This window comes from Bufo gargarizans, chromosome 8 (genome assembly GCF_014858855.1).
Source record: "Bufo gargarizans isolate SCDJY-AF-19 chromosome 8, ASM1485885v1, whole genome shotgun sequence".
Classification (NCBI taxonomy): domain Eukaryota; kingdom Metazoa; phylum Chordata; class Amphibia; order Anura; family Bufonidae; genus Bufo; species Bufo gargarizans.
In genome coordinates this window covers 110,303,557-110,319,724 of record NC_058087.1, presented here as the reverse complement: position 1 = coordinate 110,319,724, position 16,168 = coordinate 110,303,557, and the positions used below count along the sequence as shown (strand labels likewise).

At 42.1% G+C, this 16,168-nt stretch overlaps 1 protein-coding gene across 2 annotated transcripts in view; it reads left to right on the top strand.

Annotated features, from left to right (window-relative positions):
- Positions 1-16,168, top strand: part of STAT1 (signal transducer and activator of transcription 1) — a 1,065,817-nt gene that overhangs the window by 934,847 nt on the left and 114,802 nt on the right. For both annotated transcript variants that reach the window (XM_044304320.1, XM_044304319.1), the window contains one exon: positions 10,531-10,606. In XM_044304320.1, the coding sequence (XP_044160255.1) occupies positions 10,531-10,606 (76 nt within the window). The remainder of the gene's footprint in view (positions 1-10,530; positions 10,607-16,168) is intronic.

The following is a 16,168-nucleotide window of genomic DNA, read 5'->3' as shown; positions in this document are numbered from 1 at the left end:
TTTATTATTGTACCCCAGAACCTTTACAGTTGTTAGCACAAGCTGTGTAAATCACAATATTGGGCCTCAAAATGTGCATTGTGCTGTTTCATTTCTGATTATTCGCATACATACAGGCATGCTGTAAATATTTTTTTGCAAAACACCTGCTCACTACACAAACTGATAAATACTACAAGGGGTGTAGTTTCTAAAATGTGGTCACTTCTTGGAAGTTTTTTATAATTTTATTTAACCTCACAGCCTCTGCAGTTTCGACCACTGCTGTATAAATCACCAAACTAGGCCCCAAATGCACATGTTGCTCTTTCTGTTCTGAACCCTGTAGTGTGCATAAACAGTAGTTTACAACCAGTTATGGGATGTTGCCGTATTCAGAAGAAAATGGGTAACTAATTGTGGGGTGAGTTTCTACTGTTTATCCTTGTGAAAATCAAAAATCTGGGGCTAAAACAACATTTTACCACTTTAATCTAGAATAATCCCTAATCCCTAGTTCTGTTGTTTGCATATATAATGGTGTGCTGCCATACGTTTTTTTTGTTTGCTGTCTGCATGCTAGCTTTATAAATGTGTACCTGTGAGTTTGGATGTGCTAATCTAAATTTTCTTGCAGTGTGTTTGGAGCGGAGTGTTTTGGAGCTTTTTTAGATTGAGCACTCCCCGCCCATCTGCCCAGGACTTCTGAGAAGAGTATAAATATAGCTGATTCCTACACTGCCCTGTATATTGTAGGCTTAAGTATGGCATTTCTGTTAGTGTTAGGTACCCATCTGCAGAAGCCATCTTGGCATTGGTAGATGGGCCCGAAACATGGATCAAAAATGTTCACAAAGAGCTTCCATTTTTCATGTATAGTAGATATAGTAACACTTTATTCTAGAATAATCCCTTATGGTTTAATCCTATTGTTTGCATATGTAATGGTGTGCTGGCATACTTTTTAGTTTTTTGTCTGCACGCTAGCTTTCTGGATGTGCACCTGTGACTTTGGATGTGCTAGTCTAAATGTTCTTGCATGGTGTTCTATGCAAACAGCTGATGGGAGATGAATGACAATAGTGATGACTGCCCATTGCCATTCATCTTGCATCGGCTGGTTACACAGCTTGCTTGGCATACAGAGTGAACATAGTTTGTCGGGGCTCACTGCTGACAATGTAGAGATTGCAGTCAGACAGGTAACTATATATACAGGTCCTTCTCAAAAAATTAGCATATTGTGATAAAGTTCATAATTTTCTGTAATGTACTGATAAACATTAGACTTTCATATATTTTAGATTCATTACACACCAACTGAAGTAGTTCAAGCCTTTTATTGTTTTAATATTGATGATTTTGGCATACAGCTCATGAAAACCCAAAATTCCTATCTCAAAAAATTAGCATATCATGAAAAGGTTCTCTAAACGAGCTATTAACCTAATCATCTGAATCAACTAATTAACTCTAAACACCTGCAAAAGATTCCTGTGGCTTTTAAAAACTCCCAGCCTGGTTCATTACTCAAAACCACAATCATGGGTAAGACTGCCGACCTGACTGCTGTCCAGAAGGCCATCATTGACCCCTCAAGCAAGAGGGTAAGACACAGAAAGAAATTTCTGAACGAATAGGCTGTTCCCAGAGTGCTGTATCAAGGCACCTCAGTGGGAAGTCTGTGGGAAGGAAAAAGTGTGGCAGAAAACGCTGCACAACGAGAAGAGGTGACCGGACCCTGAGGAAGATTGTGGAGAAGGACCGATTCCAGACCTTGGGGGACCTGCGGAAGCAGTGGACTGAGTCTGGAGTAGAAACATCCAGAGCCCCCGTGTACAGGCGTGTGCAGGAAATAGGCTACAGGTGCCGCATTCCCCAGGTCAAGCCACTTTTGAACCAGAAACAGCGGCAGAAGCGCCTGACCTGGGCTACAGAGAAGCAGCACTGGACTGTTGCTCAGTGGTCCAAAGTACTTTTTTCGGATGAAAGCTAATTTTGCATGTCATTCGGAAATCAAAGTGCCAGAGTCTGGAGGAAGACTGGGGAGAGGGAAATGCCAAAACGCCTGAAGTCCAGTGTCAAGTACCCACAGACAGTGATCAGCTGCTGGTGTTGGTCCACTGTGTTTTATCAAGGGCAGGGTCAATGCAGCTAGCTATCAGGAGATTTTGGAGCACTTCATGCTTCCATCTGCTGAAAAGCTTTATGGAGATGAAGATTTCATTTTTCAGCACAACCTGGCACCTGTTCACAGTGCCAAAACCACTGGTAAATGGTTTACTGACCATGGTATTACTGTGCTCTATTGGCCTGCCAACTCTCCTGACCTGAACCCCATAGAGAATCTGTGGGATATTGGGAAGAGAAAGTTGAGAGACACAAGACCCAACACTCTGGATGAGCTTAAGGCCGCTATCGAAGCATCCTGGGCCTCCATAACACCTCAGCAGTGCCACAGGCTGATTGCCTCCATGCCACGCGGCATTGAAGCAGTCATTTCTGCAAAAGGATTCCCGACCAAGTATTGAGTGCATAACTGAACATAATTATTTGAAGGTTGACTTTTTTTGTATTAAAAACACTTTTCTTTTATTGGCCGGATGAAATATGCTAATTTTTTGAGATAGGAATTTTGGGTTTTCATGAGCTGTATGCCAAAATCATCAATATTAAAACAATAAAAGGCTTGAACTACTTCAGTTGTGTGTAATGAATCTAAAATATATGAAAGTCTAATGTTTATCAGTACATTACAGAAAATAATGAACTTTATCACAATATGCTAATTATTTGAGAAGGACCTGTATAAGCTGTGTATGTATGTCCGCTAAAGGAATCCACACCATCGCATTTGCAATCAGGAATTTGGCACACAGGTACATCAGGTGTCCGGGAAGGTTTTAGACCAGGTCTCAGCTCTCTAGCACATGCCGTTCCTGAGATATAAAAAAAAATGCATTAGCCAATAGAAGCCTTGTCACAAGACAGAAAACATCTATTGCTAAAACAAAGGCACATCTGGAAATAAGGTACTACAGGTCCTTCTCAAATAATTAGCATATTGTGATAAAGTTCATTATTTTCTGTAATGTACTGATAAACATTAGACTTTCATATATTTTAGATTCATTACACACAAACTGAAGTAGTTCAAGCCTTTTATTGTTTTAATATTGATGATTTTGGCATACAGCTCATGAAAACCCAAATTTCCTATCTCAAAAAATTAGCATATTTCATCCGACCAATAAAAGAAAAGTGTTTTTAATACAAAAAAAGTCAACATTCAAATAATTATGTTCAGTTATGCACTCAATACTTGGTTGGGAATCCTTTTGCAGAAATGACTGCTTCAATGCGGCGTGGCATGGAGGCAATCAGCCTGTGGCGCTGCTGAGGTGTTATGGAAGCCCAGGATGCTTCAATAGCGGCCTTAAGCTCATCCAGAGTGTTAGGTCTTGCGTCTCTCAACTTTCTCTTCCCAATATCCCACAGATTCTCTATGGGGTTCAGGTCAGGAGAGTTGGCAGGCCAATAGAGCACAGTGATACCATGGTCAGTAAACCATTTACCAGTGGTTTTGGCACTGTGAGCAGGTGCCAGGTTGTGCTGAAAAATGAATTCTTCATCTACATAAAGCTTTTCAGCAGATGGAAGCATGAAGTGCTCCAAAATCTCCTGATGGCTAGCTGCATTGACCCTGCCCTTGATAAAACACAGTGGACCAACACCAGCAGCTGACGTGGCACCCCAGACCATCACTGACTGTGGGTACTTGACACTGGACATCAGGCATTTTGGCATTTCCCTCTCCCCAGTCTTCCTCCAGACTCTGGCACCTTGATTTTCGAATGACATGCAAAATTTGCTTTCATCCGAAAAAAGTACTTTGGACCACTGAGCAACAGTCCAGTGCTGCTTCTCTGTAGCCCAGGTCAGGCGCTTCTGCCGCTGTTTCTGGTACAAAAGTGGCTTGACCTGGGGTATGCGGCACCTGTAGCCCATTTCCTGTACACGCCTGTGGATGTTTCTACTCCAGACTCAGTCCACTGCTTCCGCAGGTCTCCCAAGGTCTGGAATCGGTCCTTCTCCACAATCTTCCTCAGGGTCCGGTCACCTCTTCTCGTTGTGCAGCGTTTTCTGCCATACTTTTTACTTCCCACAGACTTCCCACTGAGGTGCCTTGATACAGCACTCTGGGAACAGCCTATTCATTCAGAAATTTCTTTCTGTGTCTTACCCTCTTGCTTGAGGGTGTCAATGATGGCCTTCTGGACAGCAGTCAGGTCGGCAGTCTTACCCATGATTGCGGTTTTGAGTAATGAACCAGGCTGGGAGTTTTTAAAAGCCTCAGGAATCTTTTGCAGGTGTTTAGAGTTAATTAGTTGATTCAGATGATTAGGTTAATAGCTCGTTTAGAGAACCTTTTCATGATATGCTAATTTTTTTAGATAGGAATTTTGGGTTTTCATGAGCTGTATGCCAAAATCATCATCATTAAAACAATAAAAGGCTTGAACTACTTCAGTTGGTGTGTAATGAATCTAAAATATATGAAAGTCTAATGTTTATCAGTACATTACAGAAAATGATGAACTTTATCACAATATGCTAATTTTTTTTAGAAGGACCTGTAAGTGCTATTAGGCCATGGCTTTAATAGCGGATTTCAAAAGCGATTATCCTGGTGACAAATTTCCTTTAAAGGGGCAGGGCGCTGTGGATGACACTGTTAAGGGAAGTGGAGTGCTGTGGATGTCACAGTTCAGGGGGTGTGTAGGGTGGCCATTCAGGCCACCCTCAAAAGATGGACTTAAAAACCCCGCCCCCAGGTCCAGATAAGACATGCCCCCTACCCAGTTAGGCTACGCCCCTCCTACTCCGCAGGCGACAGGGATTGAAAAAAATCAAGGTAAAAATCAACTTCTGTCAGCTGCAGAAGTGGAAGGGAGTGTGACTTTTTCCCTGCAGTTCACGCTCAGACAGCACAGTGCTGCTGTCTGAAAGTGAGCTGTTCAAAAGGACATCCCTGTGTTCGTCCAGGCCCTGCGCCAAACGGAGGACAGGGAGTCGAAAAACCGGACCTCTGGCCACCCTAGGGGCAGGCTGCTGTGGAGGTCACAATTAAGGGGACGGTCCGCTGTGGAGGTTATTATTAAGAGGCAGATTGTTGTAGAGGCCACTGTTAAGGGGGCGGGGTGTTGTGGAAATCACTGTTAAGGAGACGGGGCACTGTGGAGGTCTCTAATAAAGGGACAGGTCGCTGTGGAGGTCATTGTTTTGGGGACAGGATGCTGGGGCGGGCACTGTGGAGGTCTCTGTTAAGGGGCAGGGAACGGTGGTGGTCACTGTTAAGGGGTGGGGTGTTGTGGAGGTCACATTTAAAGGGGACGGAGCTCTGTGGAGGCCACTGTTAAGGGGGTGGGTTATTGTGTAAATCACTGTTAAGGAGACTGGGTGCTGCGGAGGTCACTAATAAAGGGGTGGCTGCTGTAGAGGTCACTGTTAAAGGGGAGAGCACTGTGGATGTTACTGTTAAGGGGGCAGGTCGCCGTGGAGGTCAATGTTAAAGGGGTAGGCACTGTGAAAGTCACTGTTAAGGGAGGAGGGGACTGTGGAGGCCACTATTAAAGGGGCAGTGGGGTACTGTGAGGTCACTATTAAGGCAGCGGGGTACTGTGAGGTCACTGTTAAGGGTGCCGGGTTCTGTGGAGGTCAATCTTAAAGGGTTTCTACCACCAGAAATACCGTTATGTAGCTGACTGACATTAACGACGCGCTAATGTCAGCACTACATAACAGTATGTTTCTAACATTAGTCCCTGCAGCTGTTTTTGTTAAAAAAGCACTTTTATTATATGCTAATGAGCCTCTAGCTGCTATGTGGGCGTAAAATCAGCACCTAGAGGCTCCGTCCACTCACCCTTTATCCCGCCCAGGTCCAGTGTTGTACCCGCCCAGCTCCTCTTGATTGATGGCACGGTCCGCCGCATCGCTGCCGAAATCCCGCGCCTGCGCCGTTGACTTCTGTCTTAGGTGCAGTGAATGAATAATGCGATACTGGTGCCGGATTCCTTACTGCGCCTGCGCTGACTACGTCACAGTGAGGAAGCCAGCATCAGGAGAGCGGCCTTCACTCACTGCGCCAAAGACAGAAGTGAACGGCGCAGGCGCGGGATTTCGGCAGCAATGCGGTGGACCATGCCATCAATCAAGAGGAGCTGGGCGGGTACAACACTGGACCTGGGCGGGATAAAGGGTGAGTGGACGGAGCCTCTAGGTGCTGATTTTACGCCCACATAGCAGCTAGAGGCTCATTAGCATATAATAAAAGTGCTTTTTTAACAAAAACTGCTGCAGGGACTAACTTTATTTTCAAAGTCTGTAAAATCAGTGTTAAATAATATGAGGGGTGTAGTTTCTAAAATGTGGTAATTTATGTGACATTTCTATTATGTAAGCCTTCTAACATTCTGAAAAAAAATTAAATGACATTTACAAAATCATGCCAACATAAAGTAGATGTGGTGAATTTTAGTCTATTTTGTTTGGTATCACTGTCTGTCTTCAGCATCTTTCACATGTTACGGCATAGAATCCTGGGAATCATCCAGTCAAACACCATTACATGCAGCATTTTTTTGTCTAGTTGATTCCCAACATATGCTGGGTAGCGGCCAGATTTCTGCTGGACCTCATTATAGTCAATGATATAGGGTTGCCGCACACTAATTCCTATAGAGAGTATGCCTGTAGCAGAGCTCCATAGGAACTTCTAGAAAAAGAAGTTCTAGAAAAAGCTGCCTAAAATAATCCAGGAGTTCCGCCAGGACCACGTGTTTGTGATTCCTCAAATTTTTATATTGTTCCTACATGACCTATCTTTGGAGTTATTCACTTTTTGAGCCATCCTAACCTATTCTTTCAAAGCATTATTGGTGTCAACTAATAAATTTTGAGCTGTAGAAAAATTGCGTATTTTTCTCACTAAATGTTCTGTGCACTCACCCAATACATTAACATTAGATTGGAGTGTACGAACCTGAGTGGCCACACATTTGTTAATACCATTTTGCAGATGGACCAACATATCCTTAATAGTATCCACATTAACAGGCGCAGCGAAATAAGGGAATTGAGATAAATCACATTGAGATACCAAAGTCTCCTCGTCTGGATATGTGCTTATTTTTGTTCAGGCTCTTTGCTGGTCTGACCATTGGTATAAAAATCAAGTGGGGCCACATCCAGCTCTACAAGAGAGCCTTGAGGTTGAGGAGGAGGACTGGGGGTGAAGTAGGGAGATGCACTGGTATCATTTGAAGCAGATGAAGACACATCAGCAGCACTAAAAAAAAAAGTCAGCTTTCTGGGGGTTGCAGATCTTCTTTTTGTTATCAGGGATCTCAACTCTCCTGGAGGTTCAGGGAGTCTCCCTCTATTAGATAGCGGCTCCCTGACACCCCCATGTGAAACAATATCTCCAGGAAAGGTTTATCTCAGTCAGATAGCAGAGCAGAGAGATAAGAGAAGTGACAGGACAGAGTTTAGATTACAGGTTGAATTAACCCTTTAGGGTCAAATTGGCTTCTCAAGGAGATATATATGTTAAAGGCATCCCTTCTGTCTCATTCAGTAGCTATATAACTATTGAAAGAGATGCATTTTTTTTTATATACATTTACACATTTAACCCTTCATTTTAATTATATTATTTACCCCAGTGTTAAATTCACACCCCCTGGATGCTTTAATCATATATATAAATATGATAATTTGGGGCAGGGTAATGAGCCCGGTCCTCCACACCATAGAGAAAAGTGTGAAGATACTTCATATGTTTGGAAAATGTAATAAAAAGTTTGTGGGGGGAAAAAAAAAAAAAAAAAAACTCCCTGAAATGAGTTTTTGCAGGTTGGGATGTCTGTGTTATTATGAGAGAAATAAAGATTAGTGCCTGAGATATACAGGTCCTTCTAAAAAAAATTGCATATTGTGATAAAGTTCATTATTTTCTGTAATGTACTGATAAACATTAGACTTTCATATATTTTAGATTCATTACACACCAACTGAAGTAGTTCAAGCCTTTTATTGTTTTAATATTGATGATTTTGGCATACAGCTAATGAAAACCCAAAATTCCTATCTAAAAAAATTAGCATATCATGAAAAGGTTCTCTAAACGAGCTATTAACCTAATCATCTGAATCAACTAATTAACTCTAAACACCTGCAAAAGATTCCTGAGGCTTTTAAAAACTCCCAGCCTGGTTCATTACTCAAAACCGCAATCATGGGTAGTAAGACTGCCGACCTGACTGCTGTCCAGAAGGCATCATTGACACCCTCAAGCAAGAGGGTAAGACACCGAAAGAAATTTCTGAACGAATAGGCTGTTCCCAGAGTGCTGTATCAAGGCACCTCAGTGGGAAGTCTGTGGGAAGGAAAAAGTGTGGCAGAAAACGCTGCACAACGAGAAGAGGTGACCGGACCCTGAGGAAGAGTGTGGAGAAGGACCGATTCCAGACCTTGGGGGACCTGCGGAAGCAGTGGACTGAGTCTGGAGTAGAAACATCCAGAACCATGGTGTACAGGCGTGTGCAGGAAATGGGCTACAGGTGCCGCATTCCCCAGGTCAAGCCACTTTTGAACCAGAAACAGCGGCAGAAGTGCCTGACCTGGGCTACAGAGAAGCAGCACTGGACTGTTGCTCAGTGGTCCAAAGTACTTTTTTCGGATGAAAGCAAATTTTGCATGTCATTCGGAAATCAAGGTGCCAGAGTCTGTGTCAGTGTCAAGTACCCACAGTCAGTGATGGTCTGGGGTGCCATGTCAGCTGCTGGTGTTGGTCCACTGTGTTTTATCAAGGGCAGGGTCAATGCAGCTAGCTATCAGGAGATTTTGTAGCACTTCATGCTTCCATCTGCTGAAAAGCTTTATGGAGATAAAGATTTCATTTTTCAGCACAACCTGGCACCTGCTCACAGTGCCAAAACCACTGGTAAATGGTTTACTGACCATGGTATTACTGTGCTCAATTGGCATGCCAACTCTCCTGACCTGAACCCCATAGAGAATCTGTGGGATGTTGGGAAGAGAAAGTTGAGAGACGCAAGACCCAACACTCTGGATGAGCTTAAGGCCGCTATCGAAGCATCCTGGGCCTCCATAACACCTCAGCAGTGCCACAGGCTGATTGCTTCCATGCCATGCCGCATTGAAGCAGTCATTTCTGCAAAAGGATTCCCGACCAAGTATTGGGTGCATAACTGAACATCATTATTTGAAGGTTGACTTTTTTTGTATTAAAAACACTTTTCTTTTATTGGTCGGATGAAATATGCAAATTTTTTTAGATAGGAAATTTGGGTTTTCTTGAGCTGCATGCCAAAATCATCAATATTAAAACAATAAAAGGCTTGAACTACTTGAGTTGGTGTGTAATGAATCTAAAATATATGAAAGTCTAATGTTTATCAGTACATTACAGAAAATAATGAACTTTATCACAATATGCTAATTTTTTTAGAAGGACCTGTATAAGCCTCGGAAAAATGGCCCAGAAGGGAGATCCTAGCACAGGATCGGTGTGTTGTGGAGGCTCTCTGAGCTCAGTAGCATGTGGAGAAAATGGTCGCTGGTGGGAGAACACTGAGGGGCTATTGAAAAAATAATTTTTAGCCCCAAATGAGTAAAATGCAATCATAAAATAATTGCCCCCGGAGGTGTACATAGCCTTTAAGAACTATAAATATAAGCATGAAGGTAGAGGAGAGCGAGCTTTAAGCAATCAGCACTGACGGTAAGTGTACAGGGAAACAGGCAGAAGGAAGGCTTATATACAATATATATATATAAATTAAATGTAGGGAGGCAGCTTGCAAGTAAGAGAAGAGGCATCTAAGAAACTGTTATCTGTATTCAGCATAAAGTACACGCTCTCTTTTCCTTAGCAACACCCGGAGCTTCTAATTAGACATGGTAGAAGCTTTTTTCTTTTTTTAAAGAGGACCTTTTACCTGTGATGTCTGTTTTAGTAGCTACTTTCATTCCCCATGTTATAACAATTCAGGAGTATATTTTCTTATGAATCTATGTTGTGCTGTTTTTTCCTTATTCCTGATAGACATTTATGGATAAAGGTACAGATAGGAGTTACCAGTTGGGGGGTGTCCCTGCACAGTCTGACAGTATCCAATCAGTGCTGCCAGTGTCAGACTGTGCAGGGAAAAAGTCCCACTCAGTAACTCCCATCTGTACCCTTATACAAAAACTTTTATCAGGAATAAGAGAAGAATGGCACAACATAGACTCATAAGAATAGATGCTCCAGAATTGTTATTACTTGAGGAATGCATGTAGCTACTAAAACAGCAATGTGAGGAGAGGAGAGAGGTCCTCCTTTAAATACAAGTTTACAATATTCACTAATAAATTATATGGCAAAACACTTAAAATCAATGTCAATGAAAAAAATTGAGTCACACTTTAAATGTAAAAGTACATTTTTATGGTTAATAGAGGCACATATCCTTTGTTTTTCAGCTCCAGAACCTATGGACCTTGATGGACCTGATCGAATAGGATACATCAAAACTGAACTAATTTCAGTATCTGAAGTGTGAGTATTTCATAGATAAATGTGAACAGAATGGAACCAAGGGAAAAAAAATAAAAATAAATGAGGCTTTGTAGGACATATACAGATGTGTTCACATTTAACTGATCTCCATTTAGTTAAATGGGTTATCCAATTCCTATAATGACCCCCAGAATGCCTGGCTTTTTGTGTAGCATGACGTAGGGGCCCACCAATATAGCCGTCGACAAGCGCTTCGATCGGATTGAGTTCCTCTAGAGCGCTATACAAGGACTTAGTAACATAACATAACAAACCCAGGAACGCAAGATCACCCATAATTCCGTGCAGCCAGCCAGTCCGCAGATAGCCTTCCCCTGTGATGTCACAGCCCTATAAAACCCTCATCCCGTGCGGTCTCCGCCATTGTCCTGTGAGTTGAGCTTAGGGAGACATATAGCAAGCGCTCATACACTAGGGACAGTGTTGCTAAAAATGATTAAGGATTCAACACCAATCAGATGGAAGCCTTTATTATTCCAGTGTCCAGTCTTGGCTGCGATGAGCCGAAGTTATTACTTTGCGAAGTCTTGCGAGAATTCGAGTACTAACTTCCAAAAATTATTTCTACTGTAAAAAAAACTCTGTTCGGTAAAAGGATTTTTACAGTAGAAATTATATTCTAACAAAGTTTATGCAAATCAACGTCAGATGTTTCATCCAAAGTCGATTCGCTCATCCCTAATGATGACCATCCTCATCTTTTGCTGGCTTTACTTCCTAGAAAAGTCAGCAAAATGCAGAGAGAGGAGCAGCTGGATGTTACTGCTGATGTATTCTCATCGATATTAGATGATGTGGAAAAGGAAGAAAAGCAGATGGCAGAAGAAGGGCTCTCACCTGTAGTGCAAAAGAGCCCTGGGGTTGCAAGTAGGTATGCCAGCGTTTTGTGCCCCTACCTAACTAGCCAAACCCCATACAAGCAACAGCCCCTGTTTAAAGGTCAATAACAATGAACGGCCAATAACAATGAAGACCAACTATACCAGGCATGTCCAAACTGCGGCCTTCCAGCTGTTGCAAAACTACAACTCCCAGCATGCCCTAATAGCTGTAAGCTATCCAGGCATGCTGGGAGTTGTAGTTTTGCAACAGCTGGAGGGCCGCACTTTGGACATACCTGAACTATACAGTGCGGTCTTCATTATGAAAAGAAGGGCAGCTGCGGGTTAATTGGCTGTGCGGTTCTTCAATGTAGAGTGGCCATACCCTAAGGCACAGTGGCCTGGGTATGCCTGATTTATAGCGATTCCTGACAAATTAATTTGTTATCATAGTAACATAGTACATAAGGCCGAAAAAAGACATTTGTCCATCCAGTTCAGCCTGTCATCCTGCAAGTTGATCCAGAGGAAGGCAAAAAAAAACTGTGAGGTAGAAGCCAATTTTACTCACTTTAGGGGAATAAAAAATTCCTTCCCGACATCAATCAGGCAATCAGAATAACTCCCTGGATCAATTATCTCTCTCTAGTAGCTATATCCTGTAATATTATTACACTCCAGAAATACATCCAGGCCCCTCTTGAATTCCTTTATTGTACTCACCATCACCACCTCCTCAGGCAGAGAGTTCCATAGTCTCACTTCTCTTACCGTAAAGAATCCTCTTCTATGTTTGTGTACAAACCTGGAAACGTTATATAAAACTATGTGTATGTCAGTAAGGCAAAGACTGAAGGACCTGCGAGCTTCTATTGCCTGATACGGGTCATATGATGGTGCCATATTTGCATTTTCTAGGAATATCTCAAGAATGGTGCATCCTAGAGAGCTTAAACCCAGTCTAAAACCTTTCTAAGCATCTGATTTAAAGAAGAACTCCTGCAAAAAATGGTATTCTCTGACCCGCTAGAAAGTTAAATAATGTAATCTGTAGTGAATTTAATTTTCTTACCAGTGGCTGTATTTGTGAGTTATACCTCCTTTATGCTTCTCACCTGTGTCATGTGAAAAGCAATCCAACTCTCCAACTGACACAGCATCTTATGTGTGGACATGAAGTCTGTTTCTCTATGTATTCCTATGGGAGCCTCACTCTCAGTCTCATAGGAATGAATAGAGAAGTAAATTACTTCCTGTCCTATGTCAGTTGGAGATCAGAGTGTTGGTCACATGATATCACTTTCTAGCAGGTCAGAGAATAAAATGTTTTGCGGGAGTTCTTCTTTAAGTATGCCAAATTTGGTGCTGACTGGTCCAGTCGTTTGGCTGTGCATAAAGAAGAGACAGACAACAGGCAGAAATTTATTTTTATATTTATCAGAGATTTACATAGTACTAGCACACAGGTATATTTAGTCTATTTCATTTAACTCCGTGCCGACATCCGTCGTACATGTATGTATTGGGTCCTTAAATATGGCGCCCGCTCCAGAGCGGAGTGAGCGCCATAGTGAGTGGGTGCTTGCTGTTTGATACAACATACATCCTCAGATTATGTCAGTGATAGATGGCAATGATAACTCCTCAGATGCCATGGTCAAATGTGACCATGGCATCTGAGAGGACTAGAACTGTGAAGCTCAAGCTTCTGGGTCAGGAGGGTTTTCACCCCGGCAGAGATTGAGGAGACTGTTCTATGCTTGTAATGAGCCGAAGCCTGTATTAGGCTTCAAGGCTCGATATGTGTACAGTCGTGGCCAAAAGTTTTGAGAATTACATAAATATTGGAAATTGGAAAAATTTCTGCTTAAGTTTTTATAATAGCAATTTGCATATACTCCATAATGTTATGAAGAGTGATCAGATGAATTGCATAGTCCTTCTTTGCCATGAAAATTTACTTAATCCCCAAAAAACATTTCCACTGCATTTCATTGCTGTCATTAAAGGACCTGCTGAGATCATTTCAGTAATTGTCTTGTTAACTCAGATGAAAATGTTGACGAGCACAAGGCTGGAGATCATTATGTCAGACTGATTGGGTTAAAAGGGCAGACTTGACATGTTAAAAGGAGGGTGATGCTTGAAATCATTGTTCTTCCATTGTTAACCATGGTGACCTGCAAAGAAAGGCGTGCAGCCATCATTGCGTTGCATAAAAATGGCTTCACAGGCAAGGATATTGTGGCTACTAAGATTGCACCTCAATCAACAATTTATAGGATCATCAAGAACTTCAAGAAAAGAGGTTCAATTCTTGTTAAGGAGGCTTCAGGGCGTCCAGCAAGCGCCAGGATCGTCTCCTAAGAGGATTCAGCTGCGGGATCGGAGTGCCACCAGTGCAGAGCTTGCTCAGGAATGGCAGCAGGCAGGTGTGAGCGCATGTGTACGCACAGTGATTCGAAGACTTTTGGAAGATGGCCTGGTGTCAAGAGGGGCAGCAAAGAAGCCACTTCTCTCAAAAAAAAAAAAAAACACATCAGGGTCCGATTGATCTTCTGCAGAAAGTTTGATGAATGGACTGCTGAGGACTGGGGCAAAGTCATATTCTCTATGATTCCTCTTACCGATTGTTTGGGGCATCTGGAAAAAGGCTTGTCCAGAGAAGAAAAAGTGAGAGCTACCATCATTCCTGTGTCATGCCAACAGTAAAGCATCCTGAGACCATTCATGTGTGGGGTTGCTTCTCATCCAAGGGAGTGGGCTCACTCACAATTTTGCCCCAAAACACAGCCATGAATAAAGAATGGTACCAAAACACCCTCCAACAGCAACTTCTTCCAACAATCCAACAACAGTTTGGTGAAGAACAATGCATTTTCCAGCACGATGGAGCACCGTGCCATTAGACAAAAGTGATAACCAAGTGGCTCAGGGACCAAAACGTTGACATTTGGGGTCCATGGCCTGGAAACTCCCCAGATCTTAATCCCATTGAGAACTTGTGGTCAATCCTCAAGAGGCGGGTGGACAAACAAAAACCCACTAATTCGAAAGAACTCCAAGAAGTGATTATTGAAGAATGGGTTGCTATCAGTCAGGAATTGGCCCAGAAGTTGATTGAGAGCATGCCCAGTCGAATTTCAGAGGTCCTGAAAAAGAAGGGCCAACACTGCGAATACTGACTCTTTGCATAAATGTCATGTAATTGTCGATAAAAGCCTTTGAAACGTATGAAGTGCGTGTAATTATATTTCACTACATCACAGAAACAACTGAAACAAAGATCTAAAAGCAGTTTAGCAGCAAACTTTGTGAAAACGAATATTTGTGTCATTCTCAAAACTTTTGGCCATGACTGTATATTACAGTTCAGGCCAGCAGGTGGCAGCACTGAACTGTAATATACCTATTTCAGTATAAAAAAAAAAATGGAACAAATTTATATTATTCTATACAAATTGCAATCTGATAAACCAAAAGTAAAAAAAAGTTTAGAAAAATATTAAAAATAAAAAAAAATTAATTACCCATCTTTCCCCAAATTCAAAATAAACAATTTTAAAAAACAACATCATGGCCATTGACATGTGTGAAAACACCTGTACTATTAAAATATAATAAAGTTATCCTATATGGTAAAGAAAAAAAAAATGTAATAGCCGATTTGTCGTTTTTTTTCATCACTTTACTTTTTATACATATGCGGTATCACCATAATTGTACTGACCTGTAAAATGAAGAGCAACGTAAAAATAAGACCCTAAAACTGTGATGGAATTGCATTTTTTTAGATTCCACTCCATTTAGAATTTGTACCTATGTTCCAAATTTGGTGTAGATCGGTCCAATCATTTTGCCATCATAAAGAACAGACAGGCAACAGACTGAAATATATATATATATATATATATATATATATATATATATATATATGTGTGTGTGTAAATAATAAAAGACTAGCAAAATAACCCAGATTTGTATGGGTATTTCCACAGTGCCCCCCCACACCTGTCCGCCCCCTTAACAGTGATCTTCACAGCACCCCGCCCCCTTAACTGTGACCTCCACAGCACTCCACTCCTTTAACTGTGACATTCACAGACCCCATCCCCTTAACAGTGACACCCCCCCACAGCACCCTGCCTCCTTAACAGTGACCTTATCCCTTTAACAGAGACTTCCACAACACCCCACTCCCTTAACAGTGACCTCAACAGTGCCTTGTCCCTTACCAATGACCTCCACAGCACTCTGCCTCCCTTAACAATGACATCCACGGTGCACTTCGCTCTTAACAGTGACCTCCACAGCACCATGCCCACTTAATAGTGACCTTCACAGCACCCCACCCTCTTAACCAGAGACCTGTGTATAACAGTGAAGAAAAATAGTTGAGTTGTTATGGAAACCTGGTGTAAAACTGTATGTATGTTTAGACTTAAGGACCTGCGAGCCTCTATTGGCTAGTAAGTGTCATGTGACCATGTGTATGGCAGTTAGAATGTGAGTGAAGAACCTGCAAGATCCTATTGGCTAATATATATTTTGGGAATATCTCAAGAACGCTATAGCCTAGAGAGCTGAAGCCTTTACTAAAACCTTCGCAGTCACCCGATGTACCTATGTGCCAAATTTGGTGTCCAGCGTTTTAAGCGTCTGGATGCCTATAGAACCGGGTTGCCAACCATCCAGATATTTTTTCGTACTTGGGTAAAAA